Source organism: Ruditapes philippinarum, unplaced genomic scaffold (genome assembly GCF_026571515.1).
Source record: "Ruditapes philippinarum isolate M1 unplaced genomic scaffold, ASM2657151v2 ctg2997_1_1_1_1, whole genome shotgun sequence".
Taxonomy (NCBI): Eukaryota; Metazoa; Mollusca; class Bivalvia; order Venerida; family Veneridae; genus Ruditapes; species Ruditapes philippinarum.
In genome coordinates this window covers 31,510-56,927 of record NW_026864709.1, presented here as the reverse complement: position 1 = coordinate 56,927, position 25,418 = coordinate 31,510, and the positions used below count along the sequence as shown (strand labels likewise).

The 25,418-nt window shown below is 32.4% G+C and overlaps 1 protein-coding gene across 1 annotated transcript in view; it reads left to right on the top strand.

The window, feature by feature from the left end:
- The window catches only part of LOC132726573 (fibrocystin-L-like), a 66,319-nt gene extending 43,224 nt beyond the window's left edge, over positions 1 to 23,095 (top strand). The window contains exons 36-59 of the mRNA XM_060711909.1: positions 74 to 230; positions 1,178 to 1,343; positions 2,044 to 2,253; positions 2,760 to 3,128; positions 3,954 to 5,437; positions 5,808 to 5,967; positions 6,348 to 6,614; positions 6,918 to 7,187; positions 7,623 to 7,880; positions 8,301 to 8,471; positions 8,909 to 9,142; positions 11,268 to 12,138; positions 12,902 to 13,134; positions 13,724 to 13,975; positions 14,677 to 14,883; positions 15,465 to 15,794; positions 16,197 to 16,474; positions 16,888 to 17,265; positions 17,490 to 17,750; positions 18,027 to 18,159; positions 18,820 to 19,001; positions 19,893 to 20,031; positions 20,284 to 20,328; positions 21,327 to 23,095. Coding sequence (XP_060567892.1) covers positions 74 to 230; positions 1,178 to 1,343; positions 2,044 to 2,253; positions 2,760 to 3,128; positions 3,954 to 5,437; positions 5,808 to 5,967; positions 6,348 to 6,614; positions 6,918 to 7,187; positions 7,623 to 7,880; positions 8,301 to 8,471; positions 8,909 to 9,142; positions 11,268 to 12,138; positions 12,902 to 13,134; positions 13,724 to 13,975; positions 14,677 to 14,883; positions 15,465 to 15,794; positions 16,197 to 16,474; positions 16,888 to 17,265; positions 17,490 to 17,750; positions 18,027 to 18,159; positions 18,820 to 19,001; positions 19,893 to 20,031; positions 20,284 to 20,328; positions 21,327 to 21,793 — 7,522 coding nt within the window. The 3' untranslated portion in view covers positions 21,794 to 23,095. The remainder of the gene's footprint in view (positions 1 to 73; positions 231 to 1,177; positions 1,344 to 2,043; positions 2,254 to 2,759; positions 3,129 to 3,953; positions 5,438 to 5,807; positions 5,968 to 6,347; positions 6,615 to 6,917; positions 7,188 to 7,622; positions 7,881 to 8,300; positions 8,472 to 8,908; positions 9,143 to 11,267; positions 12,139 to 12,901; positions 13,135 to 13,723; positions 13,976 to 14,676; positions 14,884 to 15,464; positions 15,795 to 16,196; positions 16,475 to 16,887; positions 17,266 to 17,489; positions 17,751 to 18,026; positions 18,160 to 18,819; positions 19,002 to 19,892; positions 20,032 to 20,283; positions 20,329 to 21,326) is intronic.
- The last annotated feature ends 2,323 nt before the right edge of the window (positions 23,096 to 25,418 follow it).

The window sequence follows — 25,418 nt, the reverse complement described above, 5'->3', positions numbered from 1 at the left end:
TGTACAAAAAGTGGAAAATTATGAAATAAATCATTATCACGGAAATAAACTTATTTGGTTATATTGTGTGTAGGACTATACTAGGTTCAGTAAGTGTGATGATCGCCGGTTCTGAATGTGAACCCCAATCAGTTGATGAAACGAAGATAGTGTGTACATCTGGCGCGCATGCAGGCTCTATAGAAACCAAGGTGCAGGTTCAAATCTCCGAGAAAGGCATAAACATTGAGGTAGGTGTATGCTATTTTCAAATGATAAACAGTCTTTGGTATTTGTCTTTTAAAATATGTCTGTTTTTAATTAAGTTTTAAAATGTCTTTCCTTTATGATGAATTATTCAATGGGATACTATTTTAGAAATATCAACCGCGTTATGACTTAATTTAAAAGCCATGGTATACATGTATGATTTGTTATCATAATACAAATAATTTTCTAAAATCTTCCTTGGCTGATACGCCTTGAACAGAAACCTGTACTGTAAGAAATTATTCGGTAAATCTACCTTACGTATATTATCTGACCGATTACAAAAGAACGAAAATGCGAAAATCCAATTATTCCATGCCAGTATGTTGTAATCTTTTTGTGAAAAAAAACGCTAATATACGGGTATAGACTAGTATATTATCATTTCTTCCCTCGAAGAAGCGAGGGTACGTTGCTTTTTACACATTTTGGCGGTCCTCAGATCAGATCGTTTCCGATGAATAACGCCTGGGCCAAAGATTGAGGGCCAATAGCACGTATGTTATTGCGTTATTGGTTGGAAACCGTTTATTATATGCAATTACAAAATGTTAATGTGACCTTGATATTTGACCCCTTGAGCCCTAAATCAAAAGACCAATGCATCTGTGAAGATGTTGGACCAATGCCCCAGGTTATGTTGATTTATTGTTAGGAAATTGTTTTACATACAATGTAAATGTACTTTTGAATTGTTGTTTAAGAGCTGAAAGTAAAAATCTCTTCTGTCTTGTATGACAAAACGGTTTCCAATCAATATTGCATACAACTATTGTCATGCTGAAGAGGGGGAAGCATACATGTTTTACAAACATTTCTTGTAATTGTAAAATGAGAAGTCATGACATAACAAATGTTTGAATGTTTAAGTGCCTCTTTGCTCTTTGAGTATTTAATAATTATAACATTTTTTCCGTTTGTATTCCAGGAGACTGTAAATTGTTCAGCATGGACGTATATAGATGTTTGGTCATCGCAATACACATGGCAAGGTAATCCTCCACCCGTGGAAGGCGATTTCGTCGTTATTCCAGATGGCATGACACTGTTGCTTGACACAGATACCCCTGTGTTGGGTTTCCTTCTTATACAAGGTATAATCTATTATTATTCTGAAAATAACACAATAACATACTAAAACCAACACTATTAAACCACAGCTTCAGCAGCTTAAACTTTTTCGTTACAATATTAAAGGGACTGTACTGAGTTATTTGACATGACAGGATTGGAAATAATTCTTCGAGATAAATGTTCCAATAGATGTCGATCTAGCTCAATAGCTTGTATGCAAAATTCACACCATTTGCTCACTCTATTTTCCCAGAAGTATTATTTAAATTGTGGAAAATAACTCAACGCCTTGCACTCATTTAGACTAAGAACAGCACAAAAAAGAATTTTAATTTATTTCAACCTGAGGATATTTCGCAATTATCGTTTTGCATATAATTCTGTTTTAAGTGCCCTTGTTGATCTCTGTAAGAAATTTAAATTTAATGTTTTAAAGTTTTTAGTCTTAAAGTTGAGTTCCTTTAAAGCCTAAAAAATATGATAATGTACATTTTTCGTTTGCACCATTGAACACTTTAGTAGTATCTTATTGAAAATTAATTTTAATTACATTTTATTTTCAATTCCTTCCGTCGATGGTTCGGCAAATTTGGCTGGACTTAATGCTATAATATCATTTTGCAAAGATACTAGTTAACATAAATATCACTTGTTTCTCGTGATCAAAATACCGCTTTTACTACATGTATAAGATCTTTTAATTGTGATATTATATTGAAGGAGGTAAACTTATATTTGACGAGAAAGACATAGAGTTGAAGTCTAAATCTATCATGATAACTGATGGTGGTCATCTACAGATTGGTACGGAATCCGAACCTTTCCAGCACAAAGGTATCATTACTCTCATTGGTCATGTTAAAGACAAAGAAACACCTATCTATGGAACAAAAGTGCTGGCCAACAGAAACGGGACTGTTGAATTGCATGGTGAGTTTATTTGTCTGTTTGATTCTTTCTTTCTGTTAGAAGTCACTTTGCTCACGTGTTACAATTAAATTACAGTCAAGAAAATTTTTATTTTTCATATTGAAATCAAGCTCTTGTGTGTCTTACAGTTTGCATAAAAACAAATAGTAGTAGATATTTATCTTTTTTCTGCACCAAATAAAAATAATTGTTTATCTTAGATGAAAAACAGGTCTGCGAAAAGTCAATTAAACATAAATTAAGAAAATAATCATTATAAAGTTAATTTGATTACTAGTAATGACAGGTTATTTTACAGTTTTCTTTTCTTAATTCATTCGATAACTTAACACTCAACTATGATCGAACTTCTCATGTGTATTGAACGGAAACAATTTGTTTATACGTTCTTGTTCCAGGTATAGCAAAGACGATTATAATACAAAGGTAGTGTCAAACAAGCATCCGATATTTAATCAAATAAGTTCCAACTAGTATTTAAACTAGTATTTGTTTTTAACTTACAGGCCAACCCGTGGCAGTTACATGGACGAAACTGGCCGAGACAGCGTTGGCTGGGTCAAATACCATCCGATTACAGAATCCAGTGGAATGGAATATAAATGATGATATTATCATCGCATCAACCGGTGAGAGACATTCGCAAAGAGAAAATGAGAAGATGAAGATCAGTCAGATATCCGCTGATAAACAAACACTGACTCTAGAGTCTAACCTAGAATATACTCACCTGGGAACATCTACACAACTTGGTGGCACTACCGTAGAATTTAGAGCTGAAGTTGGCCTTCTCACGCATAATGTTGTAGTCAGAGGTGAAGCTGATTCTCAATGGGAAGATGAAATAGAAGCTTGCGAAGCTGGATTTGATACAGGTATATTATTTGTTATTATGTCAATAATTAATTTAGTAACCATTTACACATTTGTGAATCTCCTTTAATTTTCTTTGAAAATATTCGAAAGTTTACTTTGTTTTAGAGCCGGATACCTTTAATTTGCTATCGGAATCGATTCTTATTATAGAGGCACCTTTCATTATAACTCACTGTGAGTCTTTAGCACATCAAAGAGGTTTCAAAAATGATATTTCTTTAATTGTAGTTATTAAGTTGGGATAGGGGGAGAAAGTTACATATTTTAGAAGATTGACTATTTCAATTTTGAATGACAAATAATTCATAATTACATGTATAATTGCTAAGGATTGTTTAAAATATAAGACTGTCTCTCAGTATAGCGTTACCAATCCATTGTAAAGGATATTTATAGATTAACGTATACCACAGTGGTTATTGAATGGTCATTTTAAGTAGAATATGAAATTGAAAACAAATGGGCAAAATGTAAGATTATTTTCACTTTTACATGTATTCTTTCCATAAACACTTGAATAGGCATGAAGTCACTTAAAATGCTTTACTTTAGTTGGCAAGATTTTGGAACTAACATGCATCAAAACAACGACTTAAACAGAAAGAGCATTAGTCATTAGCAAGCACATGACAAATATTTATCTTCCACATTAACATTTTTCGCATACGTATGGAGTCTTCACTGCTTGTCGAATGAGTTCTCTTAATGCATATTTAATTACTTGTATCTGGAAAAGTTTACCACATTTTATTCATATGAATTATATGGAATGTTTATCATGTTGAATTTTCATATATGTAATATATGACATTTACGTTGGCTAGGTGAGTTTGCCACCCAGACTTGCTTTCAAGGGAGATTTGGTGACGAGACAGGGAGTAGTCAATTTGGTGGTATGATGCTTTTCCACGCTCCTCAAAATACGACCAATAAGGTATCAGCACATCTCTCTTATGTTGAGGTCACATTTGCTGGACAAGCATTTAGACTAGGTCGATATCCAATACACTTCCACATGAATGGAAACATGACCGGAAGTTATGTTAGAGGATGCAGCATCCATGAAACTTTTAATAGAGCGATAAATATTCACGGCACTCATAATCTTTTAGTAGAGCATAACGTCGCATATAATGTAATGGGTGGTTCTTTCTTCTTTGAAGATGGTATTGAAACGGAAAATATAATTCAGTACAATTTAGTAGTTTTCACGAGGGAAAGCTCCAGTCTTCTGAATGATGACATAACTCCTGCTTCCTTCTGGGTAACCAATCCAAATAACATCATTCAGCACAACGCGGCAGCTGGTGGGACTCATTTTGGATTCTGGTACAGAATGCATGATCATCCAGACGGACCTTCTTACAATGAATCAATTTTTCCAATAAAAACTCCACTGGGTATTTTCTACAACAATTCCGCACATAGCTTCGGGTGGTTTGGCCTGTGGATTTTTCCAGAGTATTTTCCACAACTGGACCCATATGATGCCTCTTCAGAGGTAGAGCCGGCAGTGTTTAGAGCTTTTTTTGCATGGAACAACGAGAAGGGGGTTGAATATGTAAATGGCGGTGCTTTACAATTCATAAACTTAATACTCGTAAATAACTCTAAAGCTGGTTTCGAAGGAAAGAAGACAATCGGTTCACCTTTGTATACTGCTAATTCTGCCGGTTTATTTGACAGTGTTATTTCTGCACACGCGTCAGAGGTAGCAGGTAAAAATGAGGATTGCACATATGGTGGCGTTATTTTAGCGTACGGTCCAGGATTTAGAGTACTCAATGTAACATTCGTAAACTTTGCATACTCAGACTGCGTAGCTTTTAGATTTACCAGAATTGATGGAACTTGTAGCGATTTATGTGGCGCATACACGTACCATTTGGAAAACCTTGCATTTGTCAACTCTCCTAAAAAGGGTGCTTTCGATTGGCGTCATGAAGGCATCTTAATTGACAAAGATGCTGACTGGGTCGTCGTTCCAACAACAGGTGGACTTCCGAATGAATGCATCGACGCTACCGAATATAGTCATGGGAAGAGATCCGCAAGCATGTGTCCAGCTATATACAAAAATTTCCACAGGTTTGCATTTAACGAACCTTCTCCTAGTTCTTTAGCAGGGCAAAAAGTCATTATAACCAATGATTACGGCGATACTATCTGCCACTTTGCAGACAAACGATTGACACATCCGGCTGGATGGGTATGCACTCTTCAAGACGGTTTCACATACACCATGAAATTTGAACAGTCTCCTCAGATATTCAACATTAGTTTCAAGGCCGTATTTGAAAACTTTCAGGTATTTTTTTTTTCTAAATAGTTATTCACATTTATTATTTCACACTATCGCTGTTTGGAATTTTCTCCTTAATAAATAAAAAACATTTTGTTGTGATGCTATTAGGAGTGATTTACAACTAACATAAACTTCATGTTATGCAAGATGTAAATTTTCATTTACATTTATTATCAATATAACTATCTATACAAAAAAGTAATAATGGGGACTATATTGACAAATGCTCTAAAATTAGAAAAGATGGAAAAAACACTAGTGAATTTTTATCGATTGTTCATATTGTACATGTTTCTTAATGATTAAAAATGATTATTTTGATTTTTTTATGCCTTATGATGTGTAATTTTTTTTCATTTGTATTTTTTTTCAGGATGAAGATTATGTAATAATTATCATTGAAGCAGCAGAAAAACCGGACAGATTTTCTATTGATGGAGGTAAAACAATCATCAATGCATCTGAATCAATTAATCCAGCAACATCGAAAAACGGAGACTACGTATATGAAGACAATAAAATAAAGTTTATAGGTAATTGTTATTATGAATAAATGTATAAATGAAATGTACGCAAGGAAATTATACCGAATTTACAATAGTAAATTTGATTTTGTTATTAAACAAAATACAATCATTTTATTGTTTGTTGTTTAAATGTGAAATCAGGATAGAACTATTTTGTATAGATTATATAATTAACCCAATTTTCGTAATTTCAGATTTTTAACGGACATTGCGAGGGTGGGTCATTATTGAATGTAATATGAAGTATTTTTTCGAAGTGTCAGCTTTTAAATTATACCAAAAGCATGTATGTATATTTTTGTGGCATAAAAAATTGAATATGTATATTTTACATTATATATTTGTGTAATAAATGCATTATACATGTTATAACCGGATCGATTCAGTGTCTGCAAAGCAACGTGACTCGGATACATCGACTAGTGTCAATAGACCATGGGATTTCTCGGCATACAAGTGTTTCTACCCTGATTGTATACCGCCGCCTGATAAAGATTTTCAAGAACCTGCTGACGAAAGACAAAATCCATTTTATCTTTGGGATAATTTGACGATGTGGAACGCAACCGAAGACGGTTTTATTTCGAACAGCGCTGGTCTGGAAGGAATGTACGGAATACCAAAAACGTACGATAGTGTTAAGATAATTACCGGTAGGTTATATTTGGATACTTGCACATTATACTTTTAGTACAATGGTTTATGAAATAAGATCATGAAAACAAATTACTTATCAAATTAGTAATATAGTATGTAAAGTAATAAATGAAATAAATATCGAGACATAAGTAGTTTAAGCAAGAATAAAGCAGATACTCAATAAGTCAATTATTTTGATATTTTACAATTATAGATATATTCAAAATTTTAAACTTACGTGTTAGTAATCATAAACAATGATTTAAAAGAAATATGCGTAAACAAATGTGATGGCATTCAATTACAAAACTTTACAGAAACGTGGGTGGTTGTCAACAAGACGGCACCGTACCAAATAAATCTTCGAATATTATATCTTGAGGGTGTTCTTGAATTCTTCGACGCACCGGGAGCGAACTATGTTTTAGAAGCGGACATTATATTTATCACATGCGGCGGACGTCTTCTTATTGGTTGGCCTGATAATCCTTTTGATGGTCTAGCAACTATCATTTTGAATGGAAACCACTCGTCTCCAAACTTTGATATAGTTGGTGATGGCCCCGTTCTAGGCTCTAAAGCCATAGGTAAGGACATGATAACTACAGATCTAGGTAGACAACGTAATATGAGAAAATGTGCGATGTTTATACCATAAATGTAAGAAATGAATAATGTTAATAAGCTTACTTATGATCCTGTTATATTTTTCACCTCAACATGTTATGAACATGGGGGTTTGTAGCCGAGTGGTTAAGGTTGTTGATTTCAAAATACTTGCCCGTTATTGCTGGTGGGTTTGAAACAAGGATTTTGGATTCTTTCATGTGAGAAAATTATCCAGCTACCCTACGTAACGTCGCTGGTTCCACTAAGGTGCCCGTTCGTGGTGCCTGCAAAACTGCACGGAAGAGTACATGATGACCTCCACCACAAGTAAAGCTGAAAAGTCGCAATATGACCCATCTGTGTACTATTATGAACATGGTACAAGATTATCATTTTGAATTGTAATAATACAGGTGTTTTTGGAGGCCTTGATTTACATGGGAAGAAAGCAGCAATATCCTGGACAGAGTTAGCTGAAACAGCCCCGGAAGGTTCAAACACTGTCACAGTTGGTGCTGCAGTCGAGTGGCTTGCGGGTGATGACATTGTTATTGCCTCAACTGATTTTGATCCATGGCATACAGAATCTTTTAAAATAACTAGCCGTGAATTAATAGGAAATGACCGAGTCAAATTGTCATTGAATGGAACGTTAAGATTTGAGCACACCGGTAAAACACTCTTTTTTTTATCATGTTTTAACTTTTTAATTTAGTTACAGTCTTCATGTACCTTTAAAAATCTCGGGATTGCCATTCATAATATAATAAAACGCTCAAATATGGAAATACAATAACTTTTTAAAAATTATTACTTTAAAAAGATATAGATTGAATATTCATTCCTGTCTGCAGGCATATTTCATTTTGTTTATATACTTTAAGAATGTCTTAAAATATGTACTTTTAGTATCTTACTATAAACTATTTATATCCCTGGAAGAAAGTAGTCTTGTATAGGTATTAATTATCAATTTTTAATCTTTCTGTGCTTATTTTTGTTATATTTTTTCGTACATGCATACTATACTATAGCCCCTTTCTGTAATAATTTCATCATTTATTGGTACGAAATTAATCATGTTTATTCAGCCCACCATGAGATACTCACGAACGGTAAAGAAATTAAAGTAGGCGGTGCTGTTGGCCTGTTATCTCACAATATAAAGATAATGGGACAGGATTATAATGATCTGTATGAGGAGTCATACGGCGCCCGCGTTTTGGTTGGTCTACTGACAAATGAGGGACAAACATGTACAGGTAATGAATGTTCATTTATATATGATGTTTTATTTATGTATTAATGTGGGATAATTGACGAAGTAAAATAAATGTTATTGTAAGATTAAGGTTGTTTTATATCTCTTATTTACCTCAATAGAACATTTACCTTAGAATATTAAGTCTGCAATATACTGCATGAAAATATCATTGCATTTTAAATAGATAATAATATCTACAGGTAAAGTACAATATAAAGTAATAAAAATATACATGTTAACTAGTATACTTAATTGTCGCCACATTGAATAATTGAAACCATGGAAGGAATTATGAGGTCATTTCGATATTTGTTATTTTTTCAGTTCTATTTCTTCTATCTTAGTTTTTAATGCATTATATTAAAATAACGTACTTCTTAAAATATATTAACACATGGCTAAAGCGTTAAATCATTTAATTCATATTTCTTTAAGGTTACGCAAGATTGTCTTATGTGGAATTCTATCATACCGGCCAGGAGGGCTATACTGACGATTTTGATCCGAGATATTCCTTAGCGTTCTTAGCGGTTGGGGATGTAAGTGATGTAAAACCCTCAAGTGTAACTGGCTGTTCCTTCCACAATGGCTTCAACACAGCGATTGGTGTTTATGGAGCCGGAAGTTTAAATGTTACGAACAACGTTATTTTCGGGGCAGTTGGCAACGGTAATCTATGTATTTGTTTTTGTAAATTTAAATAAAAGATGCTTTCAACGTACTTTGATGGTCTGAGTAGAGTCCTTCTTAATGCAATAGAATTTTATGTAGTCTTGAAAGCTGATAAACTGACTAAGAAATTAAAGGAAACAAATGTTTGTATGTATTTAAAGAATAAAATATATTAAAGGATATGCGAGAGTTAACCAAATTGATCTTAAATTTGCCGCATTTTTAACCCCCTGCGTGTTTAACCGTCAGTCAGTTCGTCCGCCCACAAAAACTTGATTACATGATAAACATGATAAAGCAAAAAGTACTTAAAATATTTATGAAACTTGAACTATTGGTAGATGGCAGTCTGGAGCTTAAACGCGTCTTTTTGTCTTTCTATGTTGAAACGTTTGGTCACCGTGGCAACAGATAGACATATAATACAGCAAATATAACACAAAATCTGGATTCCGTGATAACGCCAAAAGTACTAAATGAATGAAATTAGAAATATATGTAGATGGCAATTTCCAGATTATGGACGTCTTATTTCCTTCCAATAATGAAAACTTCGGTTTTTATGGTAACAGATAGACTTAAGATATAGCAAATATAACAATATTTTTGATAACTAAAAAGTACGAAACATATTTTTATAAACTGTGGCAGTATGGATATTATACATCATTACACATCATTTTAAGTTCAACTTTAGGGAGTATATTGAGAGCTTTCAGGCTAACGACATGCTCAAGATTTCTGATTAAAGTTTTATGCAGTTTAATCTCCTTCATTTAACTTCTTCATTTCTTAAGGTTTTCAATTCAAACTTATTTCACATCTTATATGGGAAGGCTCATAATTGTAGGACCAAAGTTATCAGAATTTCCCACCATCTTGAACTTTGATTTTTCAAACATTTTTTTTAACTTCTTTATTTCTTAATGTATTTACTTCAAATATGTAATTTTATCATCACACAAATCATACGTGGCAAGGTACATAACCCTAGCACCTAAATTATCAGAATTAACATGTTTAAGTTAAAAATATAAGAAAAAAGTTGATTGTTTTCTGAAATTTCTTTTTATTAAGGTATCTACTTCAACTTCGTGTTTTTATCAAGATCAAGATTCAATACTCTAGCGTCACTCTTTCCAGAATTATATGCCTTTGCATATAGAGCCAGCAATTATTTTTTTTACTCAACTTTCTTCATTTTTAAAGTATTTATTTCACACTTCAAACTACCACATCGTGATAATTTTACAGACATGATTCATAAATATAGGGTCAATATTTCTAGAATTATTCCTCTTTTTACTTTGAATTTTTTCTTATCTATTCTTTCTTATTTTTTGTCATGGATAAATTTCAAATTATTTCAAATATAAGTTCATTATCAACTCCCTCATCAAATGTGATTAAATTCATGAGTCTGGTGCTTAGTTTTGCATGAATATTTTCATTTTAAACTTGGAATAAATTTCAATTTGTTTTATTTTTTATAAATATAACTTCCTTATTAGGCAGGGAATTTTAATGATACAAACAAACTAAGAACTCAAAATATTTAAGTTTCTCAGTTCATTCAAGTCTTTCACAATTGCCTTAATTTGTTCACACAATCTAGGTGTTGTCTAAAACATCTTATTATACATCCATCAAATATAGTTTGATGTAAGCCTTCAATCTCAAGTTTTTGTAAATTTTCTTTTTGATGAAACCCGCTATCATTAGATGTCTCGTCCCAAAGTGGTTTCAGAATACTTATTTTCTTTACTTAGTTATTTCTCTTTTCAAAACAAACTAATGATAGGAGAGGATTAATAGTTATTAGTACACAAACGTAGCATTATGAAATATTGGTCAAGTTTAAAACTTGCTTCAGACCACTTATTTTTTTTAATTGTTAATGTGGTTGATGGAGGTTCTATTCATCTCTAATGATAGTTTTAATTCAGATGGTTCTAACTAAATCAAGATTGTAATAAACATCATGTACATTTTCCCCTAGATATAATACAATCATAATACAATGCAATAAGACAAAGACTGTTTGTTTTATTTACTGCTAAGCACATTTTGTTTATCAGTTTAATTTTCATCGTTATTGATCAATTTGTTTATGTCTTTTCAGGTTTAGTTACCACTTCCCGTGACACCCGATTGATCAACAATTTGCTGGTGCTAGTGATTAGCACTGCCTCATATCAAAACAGATTTGAAGCGTACGACTTCGAATCAAACAGTGGCATTGAAGCTATGACTGCTACAGAACTAATTCTTAAATATAATCTTGTCACAGCATCAGAGAGAATTGGTTACCACGTTCCTCCTCACAACACAGACGACTATCTTGGACACTACGAAAACAACAAAGCGTACTCAAACGTCCTCGGGGGAGTTGTAGTAGAATTTAGGGATTCTCTTTCCGTCACAGGATGTGCGAAAATATCGAATTTCACAGTTTGGAGATCTCATGACTTTGGTATTTATTATCAAAATGAGCCATGCTATTTAGCTGAGAATAATTTCCTTATTGAAAACCAACACGCTCTTTTCGCTTTAGTTTTACAACCACCATCACTTAGTCATGAGTACGCAGATAAGACTGTCACTGTGCGCAAAAATACATTTGTTGGCATAACAAACAGTTTTAATTGCAATAAAGTAAAGACTCCAACAAATGATCATAATTACATTCTTTCTTCTAACGCGCGTGTAAAAGGACCGAACTCTGGCATAACTTTGCCAGCATTTGCTAGTAAAAATAATGGTCTTCCGAGTCATCCTTGGCCAGGAAGTATGTCGTACCAAACTATTGGTGGAATGACAATATTACATAATAATACATTTGCAAAATACAAGAACAGCACGTGCCCACCTTCATATGCAGTCTCTACAAATAGCGACTTTGATGACTTGACGCACCCCACTCATTCGACTGAAGCAGTCTTCTTAGATGTAGATGAGAGCAACAGATATTTCAACCATAGACCAAATGTTGCGTAAGACCATATACATGTACTTATATACCATTTGAAATGTATAATATTGTGTAAAATTGCATGCCTATTTGAGAAAAGCAAGTCCAATCATTTTGTTATCAAAGTAGATTATTGTACCTGGTCCTTTTTGTAAATTTTGATGCAACGTTTGTATTACAAATATGTCAAAAATGAAACTTTACCTCGAACACTAAATCAAGTTACCTTGATAAATTCCTATTGTACGTAAAAAACAGGTAACTATATTCAATATTTAAGTCATAATTTCAAATTGTTAATATCTATTAGTTTTACTTGTTTGTTTCACCACGGATTTTAATAAACTATTTGTCATATCTCGGCGGTTTGTCAACCTATCGGACTTTCCTGCATTACTAGCAAGTAATTACCACTTTCTTTTCGAAGTGACCGACAACTACACGATTATCTAACGGTGAGAGTCAAATGACTATCACACTAAATGTCTGTGTTCAGTTGTTATAAAAAGATCTCGCTCCACCAGAAAATCTAACCAGCGACCGTTAATTACAACTCATTCGGTTGCTCTGTTGATTTTTTCATGTACTGATTTTTTCATGTACTTTGCACCAAGCCTGTATGTGACCAAACTCTCATGAAAATTAACCTCGTTTATATGTACATGACAATATCTTATTATGATAATTACATAGTCTGTGTTAAAATTGCTACTGTAAGTTATTCTATACGCGTACAATAAACTTGTTAGATAACTGTTAATATGAGACACATGAATTTAATACAGAAAGATAAATGGCGCCGACTGTGTAGATATGGAGTGTGACGGACATAAGAAGGTACTTGTCAAAGATCTGGACGGAACCCTTATTGGAGCTGTTGGCTCTATCATTCCACAATCTCAGTGGGAATGGGATGGTGATCCGAGACGTGGACTTGGAGATTACAGAATTCCGAAAACTATGCTAAGCGATCAGAACGGTGACAGGTTATCTGTGCAAGACATTGCTCCAAGAAAAGGCAAACCACATATTTATTCTTCTTATAATACAATATCCTTCATTGAAGCAATTGAAAATCAATTGCACAATCAATTGACGACGCATTATTTTACATATTAGCCTTGCCAATTTATGTATACTAGGTTATTTTGACTCGACGATATTAAATTAAAATGACAACTTCACGCTTTGTATTTAATCTTTTGCATGTTATTCAAAGTGCCTATGATATTGTGAGAAACAAATATTTTTACCTTTCTAATTACTTGCGGCTGCGGCTATCATGACCTGTCAATCCCGGAAATAAATATTTAGACATGTCATTCGTTTTGCAATGCAGTCAGACCAGATTATATGCTGTTGGCTGCCAACATAGGACTGCAGTCGATCAAAACGACTTGACTGTAAGCACTGTACTCTATCCATTCCATTCTCAGGACATGGATTATCTTGTTACAATTTATATAATTATAGAGTTTAGTCTTACACAACTGGCAAAGATATTTAAGTAAATTATCAAAAAAAATAATGTGTTTGTAATCTTGAGGAAATGCGGTAATTTTATAGACGACAAAAAATGTTATTATCTGATTCTTATTAAATGCCAGGTATTATTGGAAATAATGACTGTACCTATCACAACGGTTGGCAAGCATACGCGTGTACAGCAAACGGTGTAAATTATGAGATGCTCGTTATCGAGAGTATGGACGAGGATACAGAGACGCGGCGTCTGTCCCCTGTCGCTGTCCTTGGTGATGGTTACATTGACCTACTGAATGGTCCTCAAGATCACGGCTGGTGTTTTGGGTACACATGCAGGAAGAGGTTGTCAACTTTCTTTGCAATAGTTGCGACAGGTAAATTATTCTTATTATCTTTAATAAGTATATTGACTAAGTGGTACTTTTGGATCTTTGTATCTTATGACAATGAGGACAGTAAAGCTGATAGGGGATGGTTGTCAACGCGTTAAAGTGACAATGGACATTCATTAAATAACAATGGATGAAGAGAAAAAAAGTATTGATAACTATCTTAATACATTTAACTTAACAAAACACATATAACAATTAGTAAAATGACAATTTTGTTATTAGATGTGAGTAATGTCTTTAAAGCAATTTTGAGTTAGAAGTAAAAGCCCGAGTTCTTAAATGGCCTGTTGTGTGAACGAAGAAATTGCACAAAACGAAGTGCTGCACTACTTAAATTCTAAGATGAAACTAAAACAAATTTTTGCATTAATGCAGCTTATATGTTATTTCGCTTATTACTTGGCATATGACCATAATGGCACTTGTGATGTATATGAATTATCATCTCCCAACATTTCAGGAAGACATTTTTTTTCCCTTGCCATCTCTCTATTCGTCCGTCTTCTGTCCAATCTTGTCCGGATTTCACAGGTCAAACTCCTTTCAGTGAAGACAGAGTTCGACAGAGTTCTTGGATTACAATTCATCCTCAATAAAACGTACAAAAAGATATTACAGCATAGTATATTAAGTATGTTTTTATGATCCCGTACACTGAATTTACATTATTCTTTGATTAATAGGTAAAGAGTTTTTGATACATTTGACAAGTAAAGCGCCGAAACATTTACGATTCCGTTTATTAAACACTGATGAAGATAAAGGTGTAAAGATTAGATTCTGGTATGCTGAGAGGAACAGGAAAGATGTGTATGCTGACAACACACTTGTAAGGTCAACAAACACTGGCACAGACAAAAATGGAAAACTTGCTATTCTAAGGGCCACAGGTATTTTGTTATATATAAATGTATAAATATATTATATTATGAAGGAAAGTACACCAAGATTACTTAATTACCTAGTGTAACAATGAGTTGTGTTAATTAAAATATATTTGAAATATAACGCTGCATATATATAAACACATATGTATGTTGAGACACATATAAACATTTTATCCTGTCTCTTTTTAACCTTAACTAGTATCTTTCAATGCATACATAAGTATGCATGGCCGAATAAAAAAGTATACTTAATACCATTCTTACTTTCCGTCTTTTTGTGTGTGTTTGCTTTTATTTGACTGGCTGAAATTTCTTGATACTACCGTGCTTTCGAATGTGAGAGATGTTGCACCTTCCATTATTGAACAGAACATGTATTCAGTTCTAAGATTCAAACTGTTTTGTTTTCATTGCTCTTGGTTGGTCTATCGTTTTCCATATTTCAAGCTAATAGTGAAAAAATGCATCATATTAACATCTTGAGAACTTCGAAATGGAAATGTGTATGGTTTTAGAATTAGTTGGTTGGATATAATATATTGTTATTTGATTACTATCTTATGAATTTCTATTTTATTTAATAGGAAATGAATTCTATCCTCAAATTGCCAATGTTACGGGGACCAACCTCTTTGACAAGGACAGTGGAGAACTTACTTTTATCATCAAAGGTCAAACACCTATTAATGTGATTACCATTGAGTCTGTCATCGTAACCTTTGGGCTGCCTGATCTTACCGTTGACGAGTTTTTCGGAGAAAACATCGTAGAAAATCTTGCTACATTTTTAAACATACCATATGACAAAGTAAAAATCATGAGTGTGACTTCAGAGACTAGCTTGACAAGAAGGAAAAGGTCTACTGGCTCTGGAATATCAGTTGTCATTGAAGTGGGTAATGATGCACAATCAGGTAATAGTTACAGGCATATGCTAACAGTTTGAAGTAATTCTGGTATTCTGAGGAGGTACTGTTTGCTGTGTTCTTAAAGGTTTATATGGAATATTTTAGATCTCTTTTATAAACATCGGCAGTTTTTAAGCTTAGAAAAAATAATCATTCATTTAGTTGTTTTAGAGTTTTAATTTCATTTATAAAACTATTTTTGTTTTCATGCTAACGGTGTCGTTGAAATCCCAATTTAGCAATAAAAAATGAAGCAAAAGTCATAAGTACATAACATTCTTAATAGTTGATAATCAATTAAGGCAGAAATACTTGACATTGTACCCCGTCGAATTGTATAAAAGGAAACTGATGTTATGATATTTATATGATTATTATTATTTATATATAACGTCCGTTTTGATACAGAATTGAACGGAACTGCGGATGACACTCTCTCATATGACGATCTCACGCAAATTGCTGCTGATCTCGTAAATGAATGTCAAGTTGGAGATATAAGTAGTGCGTTCAATATCAGCGGCTCATGCGAATCTGTCGTTTTACCGTCGTTAGATACCGAAATAGATTCTATAGAGTACATACCCCAAACTCCTGATCATTTAATTGTCGTTGAGCAACCATCGGCGACACAGGAAGGAATATTATTGACGGTGCAGCCGAAACTTCGCGTGGCAGATATTGGGGTATATGTATCTATATATTTATTTTATTATTTATCTCGATAAAAGGTCTGTTATTCTTGAAGAATATTCATTTAAGTGTTACAATATTAACAGTATGTGACTTAGTATTTTACATGCGTTATGAATCAGCAAATTATTTTCAAGCATATTACTACGTCAATTTCAACATTTATACACAAATTATTTAATAACATAATCAGAAATATTTTATGTTACAACAACGGCTTTGTTTAAGTCAACATGTATATATCTAAAATAATTACAGTAACTATAAATGTCTTGTTGTTGTATATAGATTTAGTCTTATATCTTAATGGTTATAAATGCATTACATAAATAACAAACGTAAAAAGTAACGTGTTACTTCTACTTATTTATAATAATGATAAAAGCAATTTTCTTTCCTATTTTAGGATAATATAGTAACGGTGCTAGGTACAGCTGAATATCCATGGCAACTCACCGCAACAATACGCACTGGTACAGGTCACTCTAATGCCGTTCTAGGGGGCACAGTAACTGTCGAAGCTGTTGATGGCTGGTTTAACTTTACCGATTTAACAATTTCACATATGGGAACAGGTTACATACTTGAGTTTAACGTATCTTACCCAGTTCAAGCAGAATCATTCTTAATTGCTTCATCCGAATTCGATGTACCCGGACGTACTGTTCAGTTACATATACATGATCAAAGTAGTGGAGATATTGTAAGTGGGTCTAGTTTCTCTATCACATTAGATCTTCAAGACGCCAATACAGAGGAGATAATCAGTGATATTGCATGGAGGGTATGTAAATATCATATCATTTCATTATATCATGAAGTTCCGTTTAAACTTTCAATTGATTGTTCGAAAATTAATACTGATACTATGTTTTTAGTTTTCTTAGATATGTGCACTGATTAGAAAAAAAAAATATCTGAAAATTTTATTGTGAATGTTTTATGCAGTTTAATACTTTATTTTGAATTTGGCAGGCTAACTTAAACATAACACATGTACATTTACAGGATCATACCTGGACGGCTTCTGCAACTATTCTCGGTAGTTCTGTTTACTCTGATCTATCAGGATTCACCTCGTTTGCTTTTGACACCACCACCGGTAAAGCAATGTTTCCAGATCTTGAATTCACAGGCTTTGGAGTATACTATATAAAGTTTCGTGCAGTGTCAAATCCTCCAGATTTCGATTTGACAATGAATTATAAGGCCGTTGTTAAAGACATAACACACTTGACAATGCCAATGGAGAAAGAATACGAAGTTAAGGTATGCAATGTATATACGAAGCATATAGTTAAAAGTTATAGACACATAATTATGATTTTAACACATCGCATAAAGAAAAATACAACAAGTGAAACTTTTCATACACGTTTTTAGCAATTTGAGAAAATTACATACAATTACAGTTTCTTTAGTTCTGTCCATATAGCATTGTACTTCGAAAAGAAGGAAATTGTGTTTCATCTTTAAACAATACATTTCTTATCATCTTATCTTTAATATAAATTAAAGGAATACACGTAAAATTTCGTGTTACAGGTAATGTTCGAAGCTGATTTTGCCGATGTCTTGGCGACAGAAGATGATCAAAATGAGTTTGAGCAGATGATAATTACATACTTTGCCAATCAATTCCGTGATGTCCACTTTAAAGGTGGTTATGTTAGTGAAGGTACATGCAAACAATTCTAAGGGTTCTTTTAAATACTGGACTTCTTATAAGCTACCCATTCGTATCTGAAATAATGCAAGGACGGGCACTTGTTTTTTTTCAATATTTTAAGCTTAAAAGTCGCCGTATGAACTCTTCTGTGCTGGTATGGCGTTTAATTCCACCCCACCACAGAAAACAAACCGTTAATGCATAGTATTACAGTATCATTGCATTCCTTTATGTCTGTAAACACATTATGTTATAATTTCGTTTACTTGCCATGTTAATGTCTTCTAAACTATTTATAAAATTTTCATCATTGCGTAACGAAACCGTAGCAGCTAATGAAACATGTTGTTTCAGTAGTCAAAAGAGATACTATTGCTTGATACTTTTGCAAGGGAAGACAGCTGTTGGAATGTAAAAAAAAAACATTTAATATAACAATAAGTCTTTGCTTGCGTGATTACCGTACAACACTTTTTTTGTTTGTTCTTGGTTTACATTTATCACTTTGTTGTGTGATTTCGTTTTAATATGTCCGTGTGGTGCTTCACTGGCTGTGTAACAAAATACTCAATCTTTGATCTAGATTGTGTCTGTTTTTTTTGTATACTTATACTTTGTAAAAGCACTTTGTGGCTTTAAATTCCCTTCATTTAAATTCTTTGATTTTAGGAAGTATTCTCGTAACGTTTGTCGTAGAAGGGCCGACATCTTCAGTAGAAGAAACTGTGGAGAGTCTTTGTGGAAGTATACAAAATGAAACTTCATTTACATTTAACGGTCAAAGCCTTACACTTTCGCCATACATGGCAGTAAACAACGAGCAGTATTATGGTGTGAAATGCGGGGAACAGGTAAAGAAGAATTTTTATTTGTTACAATCATAAATGTTATTATTTAAGTTGAATATCACCATATTCTATTCTTAATTGTTTTTGCGCAGCTTTATTAATTTAATATAATGATGCTGTGCGTTATATGGCGAGATCATTTGTGAAATATCATATAATTAAGAAAACACACCGGCTTAAAATGCTTTACTGTGCACAAATAGCATAATTCTTTTGGTCATCAAATTCAACGAGATTACATTTAACAACAAATAGTTAAATAACGAATGTTGTTCGAAATGAAAATCATATGTATGTTCCAATTCCTAGATTTAAATGCATTAACTCCTGAAAAATTGATACTGCAATTGGTGAATAAGAGTAAAAAGTTTGGCAAACAGTCTCTACGATTGTTGCTTATATGTGTTCATTGTTATTCTCAAAAAAATAAGTCTATGCAATTTAAAGGTATGTTTTTATTCTTAAACTGTTAATTGTTTTGAATAAAAGTGAAGGCCGAATAATTACAAGGTTGTAGGACATTTAATGGGATTATAACATGTGGTTGTCTTTAAAAGCAATGACAGCAAAACGTAAGATTAAAATTGCGGTCAGTCTGGTTGAGTCGGTAAGACTGCAGCAAACAACATATTTTCCACCCATTCCTAATACGTGCTTCAATATTATTTATTCTTCAGAACTAAAAGTATTTAAAATCCACCGATAGGTCTGCCGCTTTACATAATAGAAAGAGTGTCTGGTCAGTAATCTAGGGGACGCTGATTCAATCCTTGGGCGAGAAGATTTTTGCGAGAAATATGTAACAAATGTTACGGAGGTTCATGCATGTTTTAAGTGGTGTATGGGTTTTTACTTTTAGCCCTATTTATTGGTTGGTTTTGTTTTATATTTTAGCAGCCTCGTTCTGAAGACGATGATGGTATGGCAGCTCATCTCATTGCAATCATTGTCATAATGAGTCTGGTTGTCATAGCAGCTATATGTGGCATTGTTGTCTGGAAAACAAAGGTTAATTATAAAGGACGTTCTCCTGGTAAGATTATTGTTCAGCTTATGTAAGTAGATAAAATTGAAACCTTATAGGTGGGCGTAGGGTTATTATCGTCAAAAAATGAGCTACAGCACATTGCTGAATTGATAAGTATATGTCTGTATATTTGTCAGGAATTTGGAAAATGAAACTTACCACTCAATGTTCTTATTTGATAAGTAAAATGTATATAATGAATTTTAAGTGTTTCAATATACAATATATAAAGTAAATGAATTTTTGTTTTCTTTTCAGTACTTGTCAAACCCCTAGCATTCAATCAAACGTTTAAGAAATCGGGTATGTATGATACTGTATGTTTATTTTTGTGGCTTACAATGCTTGTGTAATAACGCTTAGCGAAGTTATAATGTTAACTTAAAGTGTTTATTCGAACTGCTTAGACATTTTCTGTATCGCCAGTTACAAAAAAAATGGTTTCGGACATATGAAAAATATAGTAGAAAAATTCTGGAACACGTTTTATTTTCAAAATGTTCGATTATATTTAACCCGTGTGGTCTTTTAAATGAGGACATTAAGATTGTTATGGAAATAAATTTATGCAAGATTTATTTCTCTGGAAAAGTTTTTTCTCTAAGGCTTATAGTATTCATTATGAAAAATAGAAAAGTAATATATATTTACGCGCATTTAATAGTAAATGTGATGATTGATGGTTTCTTAAAATATGTGTTTGATAAAATTTGATAACAAATAGACAATATCCTGGGAATTTTCTCTTTTTTAATAGAAGGTATTTGTGTCATGTAACATGTATAATGTTATGATTTTTAACCATACTTTGTCGTGTGCAGCATGGTCTTAACTTCGTCGACTAAATACTTCTAGAGAACGAATGATGACATACTTTTATACTTTTACCTCATTGTGCTATAATTTTAACCTAACTTTTATAACTACTTGTGTAAATAATATCGTGTGGCATGGTGTCTGCTTCTTCGTGTTGTCACGTTTAACATCGCACGCGCCATTTTGTTTGGCTTAATATTTATGTGAACGGGTAAGTTTATTTTTGTTTTATGAAAATAAAATATCTTTGTACAGTTTTGATTGATTAACTTTTTATTATTGATTTCGTAAATTTCTTTTATCTAAAAATATATTATGTCAAATATGAATTTTGTTTGGTAATGTTTGCAAAATTTATTTGTCAAATATTTAAATTTTAAAGATTTTATTACGAAACAAGGTTAATTATCAGTTTTTAAATACCTTTTTGTTTTAAAGTGTACTATTAATCAATAAATCAATATTTCTTTTACTTGCATGGAAAGCCTTAGGACATTATTACACGGGTGGAAATGAGACCCCGATGGAGAAATATACGTTCAGGGATGCTTCTTTCACCAACATAATGGGTAGACATACTGATAGCCACGCCCCACCGGCTGCAACAAAAATGGCGAATTCTCATCACTTGAAGATTGAAAAGGAAGATAGTCAACAATGGTCGCGGCCACAGTCTGGGCACACTCTGCTTACCTCTACACCACACAGCCTGAACATCGAGGTTTCGGAGCTTCTCGGCACTAGCATCAAATCGTCGAATTCAACCCATGTTCAGCAGGCATGGTCAACTGGAAATGAACTTAACTTACCAGGAATGAACCAGATTGACCCAAGATTGCCAAGTCCGACTGGAAGAGGCTCGCCGATGCTTCACAGGGCTCGTACACCTGTGACTGAAATGGAAAATAAGATGCCACCAGTAGGAGAAGCTGCAACAAAGCAATTATATTAGAACAACCAATTGAGATAAATTTGAATACTAAATACTTTCATTTCCTTTCCAAGTAATGATGATTGTTAGTGTTGAAGAACCGATATTGTTCTAACAAGTATGAATATTGTTACACCTTTTACTTGTGAGACATGCAAGTGTAAATATTACTTAAGAAGTGTATGATATTAACAAGCATATGTTGATAAACGATGCTGTGACAGGAAAACATTACTATCAACACCCTTACCATCAAAGTGCACATAATCTGATATTTAGATATGAAATATGGTGTACATAGTTTAATAAATAAAAGTCACAATAAATTCGTAAAAAACTAAAAATATATAATTGCAGTGATACCGTGTTACTCTGTATATCTTGCTTAGTGTATGACTGTTGTCAATGTATTCAGTAGGGATAAATCTGGATGAACGTACTTATAACTCAATTAATGAATATGTTGTTGTTTTACGTGTTGTTGTTTTTTTCATTTTACTCTGTGTGAGTGCTTGTGCGTGTGTAAAAAAATTATACCCATCGTGTAAAGTAATATTGTCTATATTATGACATATTTTGTCTAGGACGAAACTAACAATTTAGATGAAATAATGCATGTGTGTGTGTGCTAAGATTTCGACGCCAGTTTCTTAATAATGCATTTAATTTTGTGAACATAATTGCAAGTTTGTTACTCCTACTAATTTTTTTGAGAACATGAAGTAGTTTTTAAAATTAGACTCAATCTTACTATCAGAAAGTAAGTTCATGGCATGTAGTATTTCCATTAAATAATTTGTATCGTTGTTTTCTTTTGCATTTTTATTTTCGTTTTGTTTTGCATGCCAGATGCGACCTAGGATTGAAGATGATAGTAATCCAAATGTGAACAAAAAAGCCATTTTATTAAAAAACGGTTTGGTTCAAAAAACAAAAACAGACTTCTTTCACTCTCGCCGCTTTAACCCTTACCTGTTTTAACTGAAAATCATTAATATAGAGCTTGTTGTCTACTGCGGGAAGCTAAATGTATTTTGTTATTGCAAGCCATTGCACGTTAAAATGACCTTTCTAAATTCAAAGCTGTACAAACCTTAAGCACAAACAAACTCGGCTTCAGGCTACAGGTTACTAGCTAAGAAAGGCAATAACTTTTTTTCTTGGTGGTCTTCAGCATCAGCGGAAAGTGATATCATGTTTATTTCTATTTTAGACATGAATTTCGTTAATGAGTACTTACGATTTTATTTAATTTCAATCACGGACATACATAAAGCTGGATTTTGTTTATTTTTATGATTTTAATAAAGTTTTTTAACATTATAAACGGGTAATTTATATTTCTTTGTTGTTTTTTATTGTTTTGAAAATAATTTTTGTTTGAAATTGCTAATAAAGTGTTTTTTTCTTATTACTGTCTTTATTCTCTTATCATAGTTTTACCCTAACAGAAATTCCAGTTTCTCTTCACCCTTATCAGAATGGAAGTTTTATGTTTATTTTGTTCACTTTCAAATAGACACACACCTTGATAAAAAATGATCGTAACAAATAACGTCGCAAATAAATTAACATTGAAACGTAGCTTATAATAATGGTGACATATCATTTTATGGTCGAATAATGCCGAAATTAGACCATGTTGTTATATTTTTATGAGATCAAAATTCTCTATTGAATCAACTTCTTACATGTAGATTTTTATAACGTGTTTCACAATTGTCAAAATACAACAATTATCATAACATTATCAAGCATAAGAGCGCTAATCATTTCTTACATTATTTTTACAAATAACGCAACAAGATTGCCAGGAATTGTAGCTAGTTTCATGTAATTAAATGAAGCTTTGTGTCTTTTTGTCATTTGATGACACTAATATACAAAACGTTCTGTCTTGAGGTAGCAGCTTTAATTTTACCAGCAATCGATTGATTAAATGTATTTTCTCTTTCGAAAGAAAAACCCAAAATTTCACGATATTGTCAATAATTGCTACAATAATGTCTGATTATACTAGAAATAAGAAACTAAAAATTGCACAAATGCGTCCTGGTTGACGAGATTGTCAAATGAGCTAAATATAAGACACTTTTAAAAGACATGTCGCATCAATCACTTGTTATACTTGAATGAAATGCTTCAGCAATATTGTTAGGTAGTCCTTTTCAAACATTGCATTATGATGACGCGGCACTTATAGCGCACATTGAAAAAATTACATGTAACATAAAACACAACTAGAAAATAAATATGAAAATAGATATTGAAATTTCAAATGATTGGTATTCCTTTTGAAGTTATGGCCGTGTGTGTACAATAAGATTAAAGGTCAATTGAGCCTCGGAATTGCACATATATCTTTTTTTATCTTAAGTGTCCCAACAATTACCAGTTTGACTGAACTGTACGATTATTTTTTTGTTTCGCGTTTAGGGAGATTGTAATGATATAGTAATCAAATATTTTATATGGAAGTCAAAAAAATATTTTCAGAAAAAAAGCGCTAAATTTAAAAAGCAAAACCTTTTTTCCACAATTTCACCCTTTTTACATGACCTTTGGTTTTTTTCTTTGGGGAACTTTTAGCCCATTTTTTCCATTCATTGCTAGGTCAAGCTCAAAAACAGATCCAAAAAAAACCTGTTTTCTTTTGTACCAGTACTGTGTATAATCTCATGTAGCAATTGGATAACAATTTAAACCAAATTTTTACATAAAATGTACATTTGGAAGGTCCATTTCGCATATAAAATACTTTTTGCCTTCCCTACAAAAACTTTTTTATTTTTAGCTTAATGGCTTTAAAAATGTATTTAACAAAACAATATAGGTAAGCTTTTAAACATTTTTTTTTCATTTTTCGGGGGAAAAAAATTACAGTGTTAAAATTAAATTTTGCGAAAAATTAAATTTGAAAATTTAGTTTTGAAAAGCCCCTTACTTTTTTTCAAAAACCCGCTACAAAATGGGCCCTTTCATGAAAAAATTGGGATTTTTTTTTTTCATTCAAAAATTTTTTTTAAAATTTTTGTAATAAAAGAAAATTTTTTTTTGTGTAAGTCAAAAAATTTTTAACTTTTAAACCCAAATTAATTTTTACTCGCGGGATGGGAAATTATTTTTCCAGGGGTTTAAATAATTCCAATTTTAAAGAACTAAAACAAATTCCTTATTTAAATTACATTATTATGGTATTTTTGACTGAGATTTTACCAATTGGAAAGAGCCTAAAACAAAAAAATTAAATGGGGGCCCAAAAAAATACTTTTTCTTTTTAAAAATCTTTTTTTAAAATTAGGGAAATTTTAATTTTCGTGAATTAAACTTTTTTTATTAATTTTCAATTTTTTTCCCTTTGGAAAAGGCAAAAGATTTTTTCAATTTTTAAAAATTGATTGAACTTCCCTTTTTTAATCCAATTAAAAATTTATTGTGTATTTTTATATTATCTGGAAAAATACGGGGTTTAAAGCAGATATACGTTACTGGGGAACCCAGATTGGAGGGATAAACCTGAAGAAATTATCCATTTTTAAAAAATTTAATATGAATATTGCTTTTCACTCTACTATATTTCCTAGAAACCGTCATTTAAAAAAAGGGTTTAATACAGTTTTCCAAAAAAAAGGTTTTTTTTCAGCTA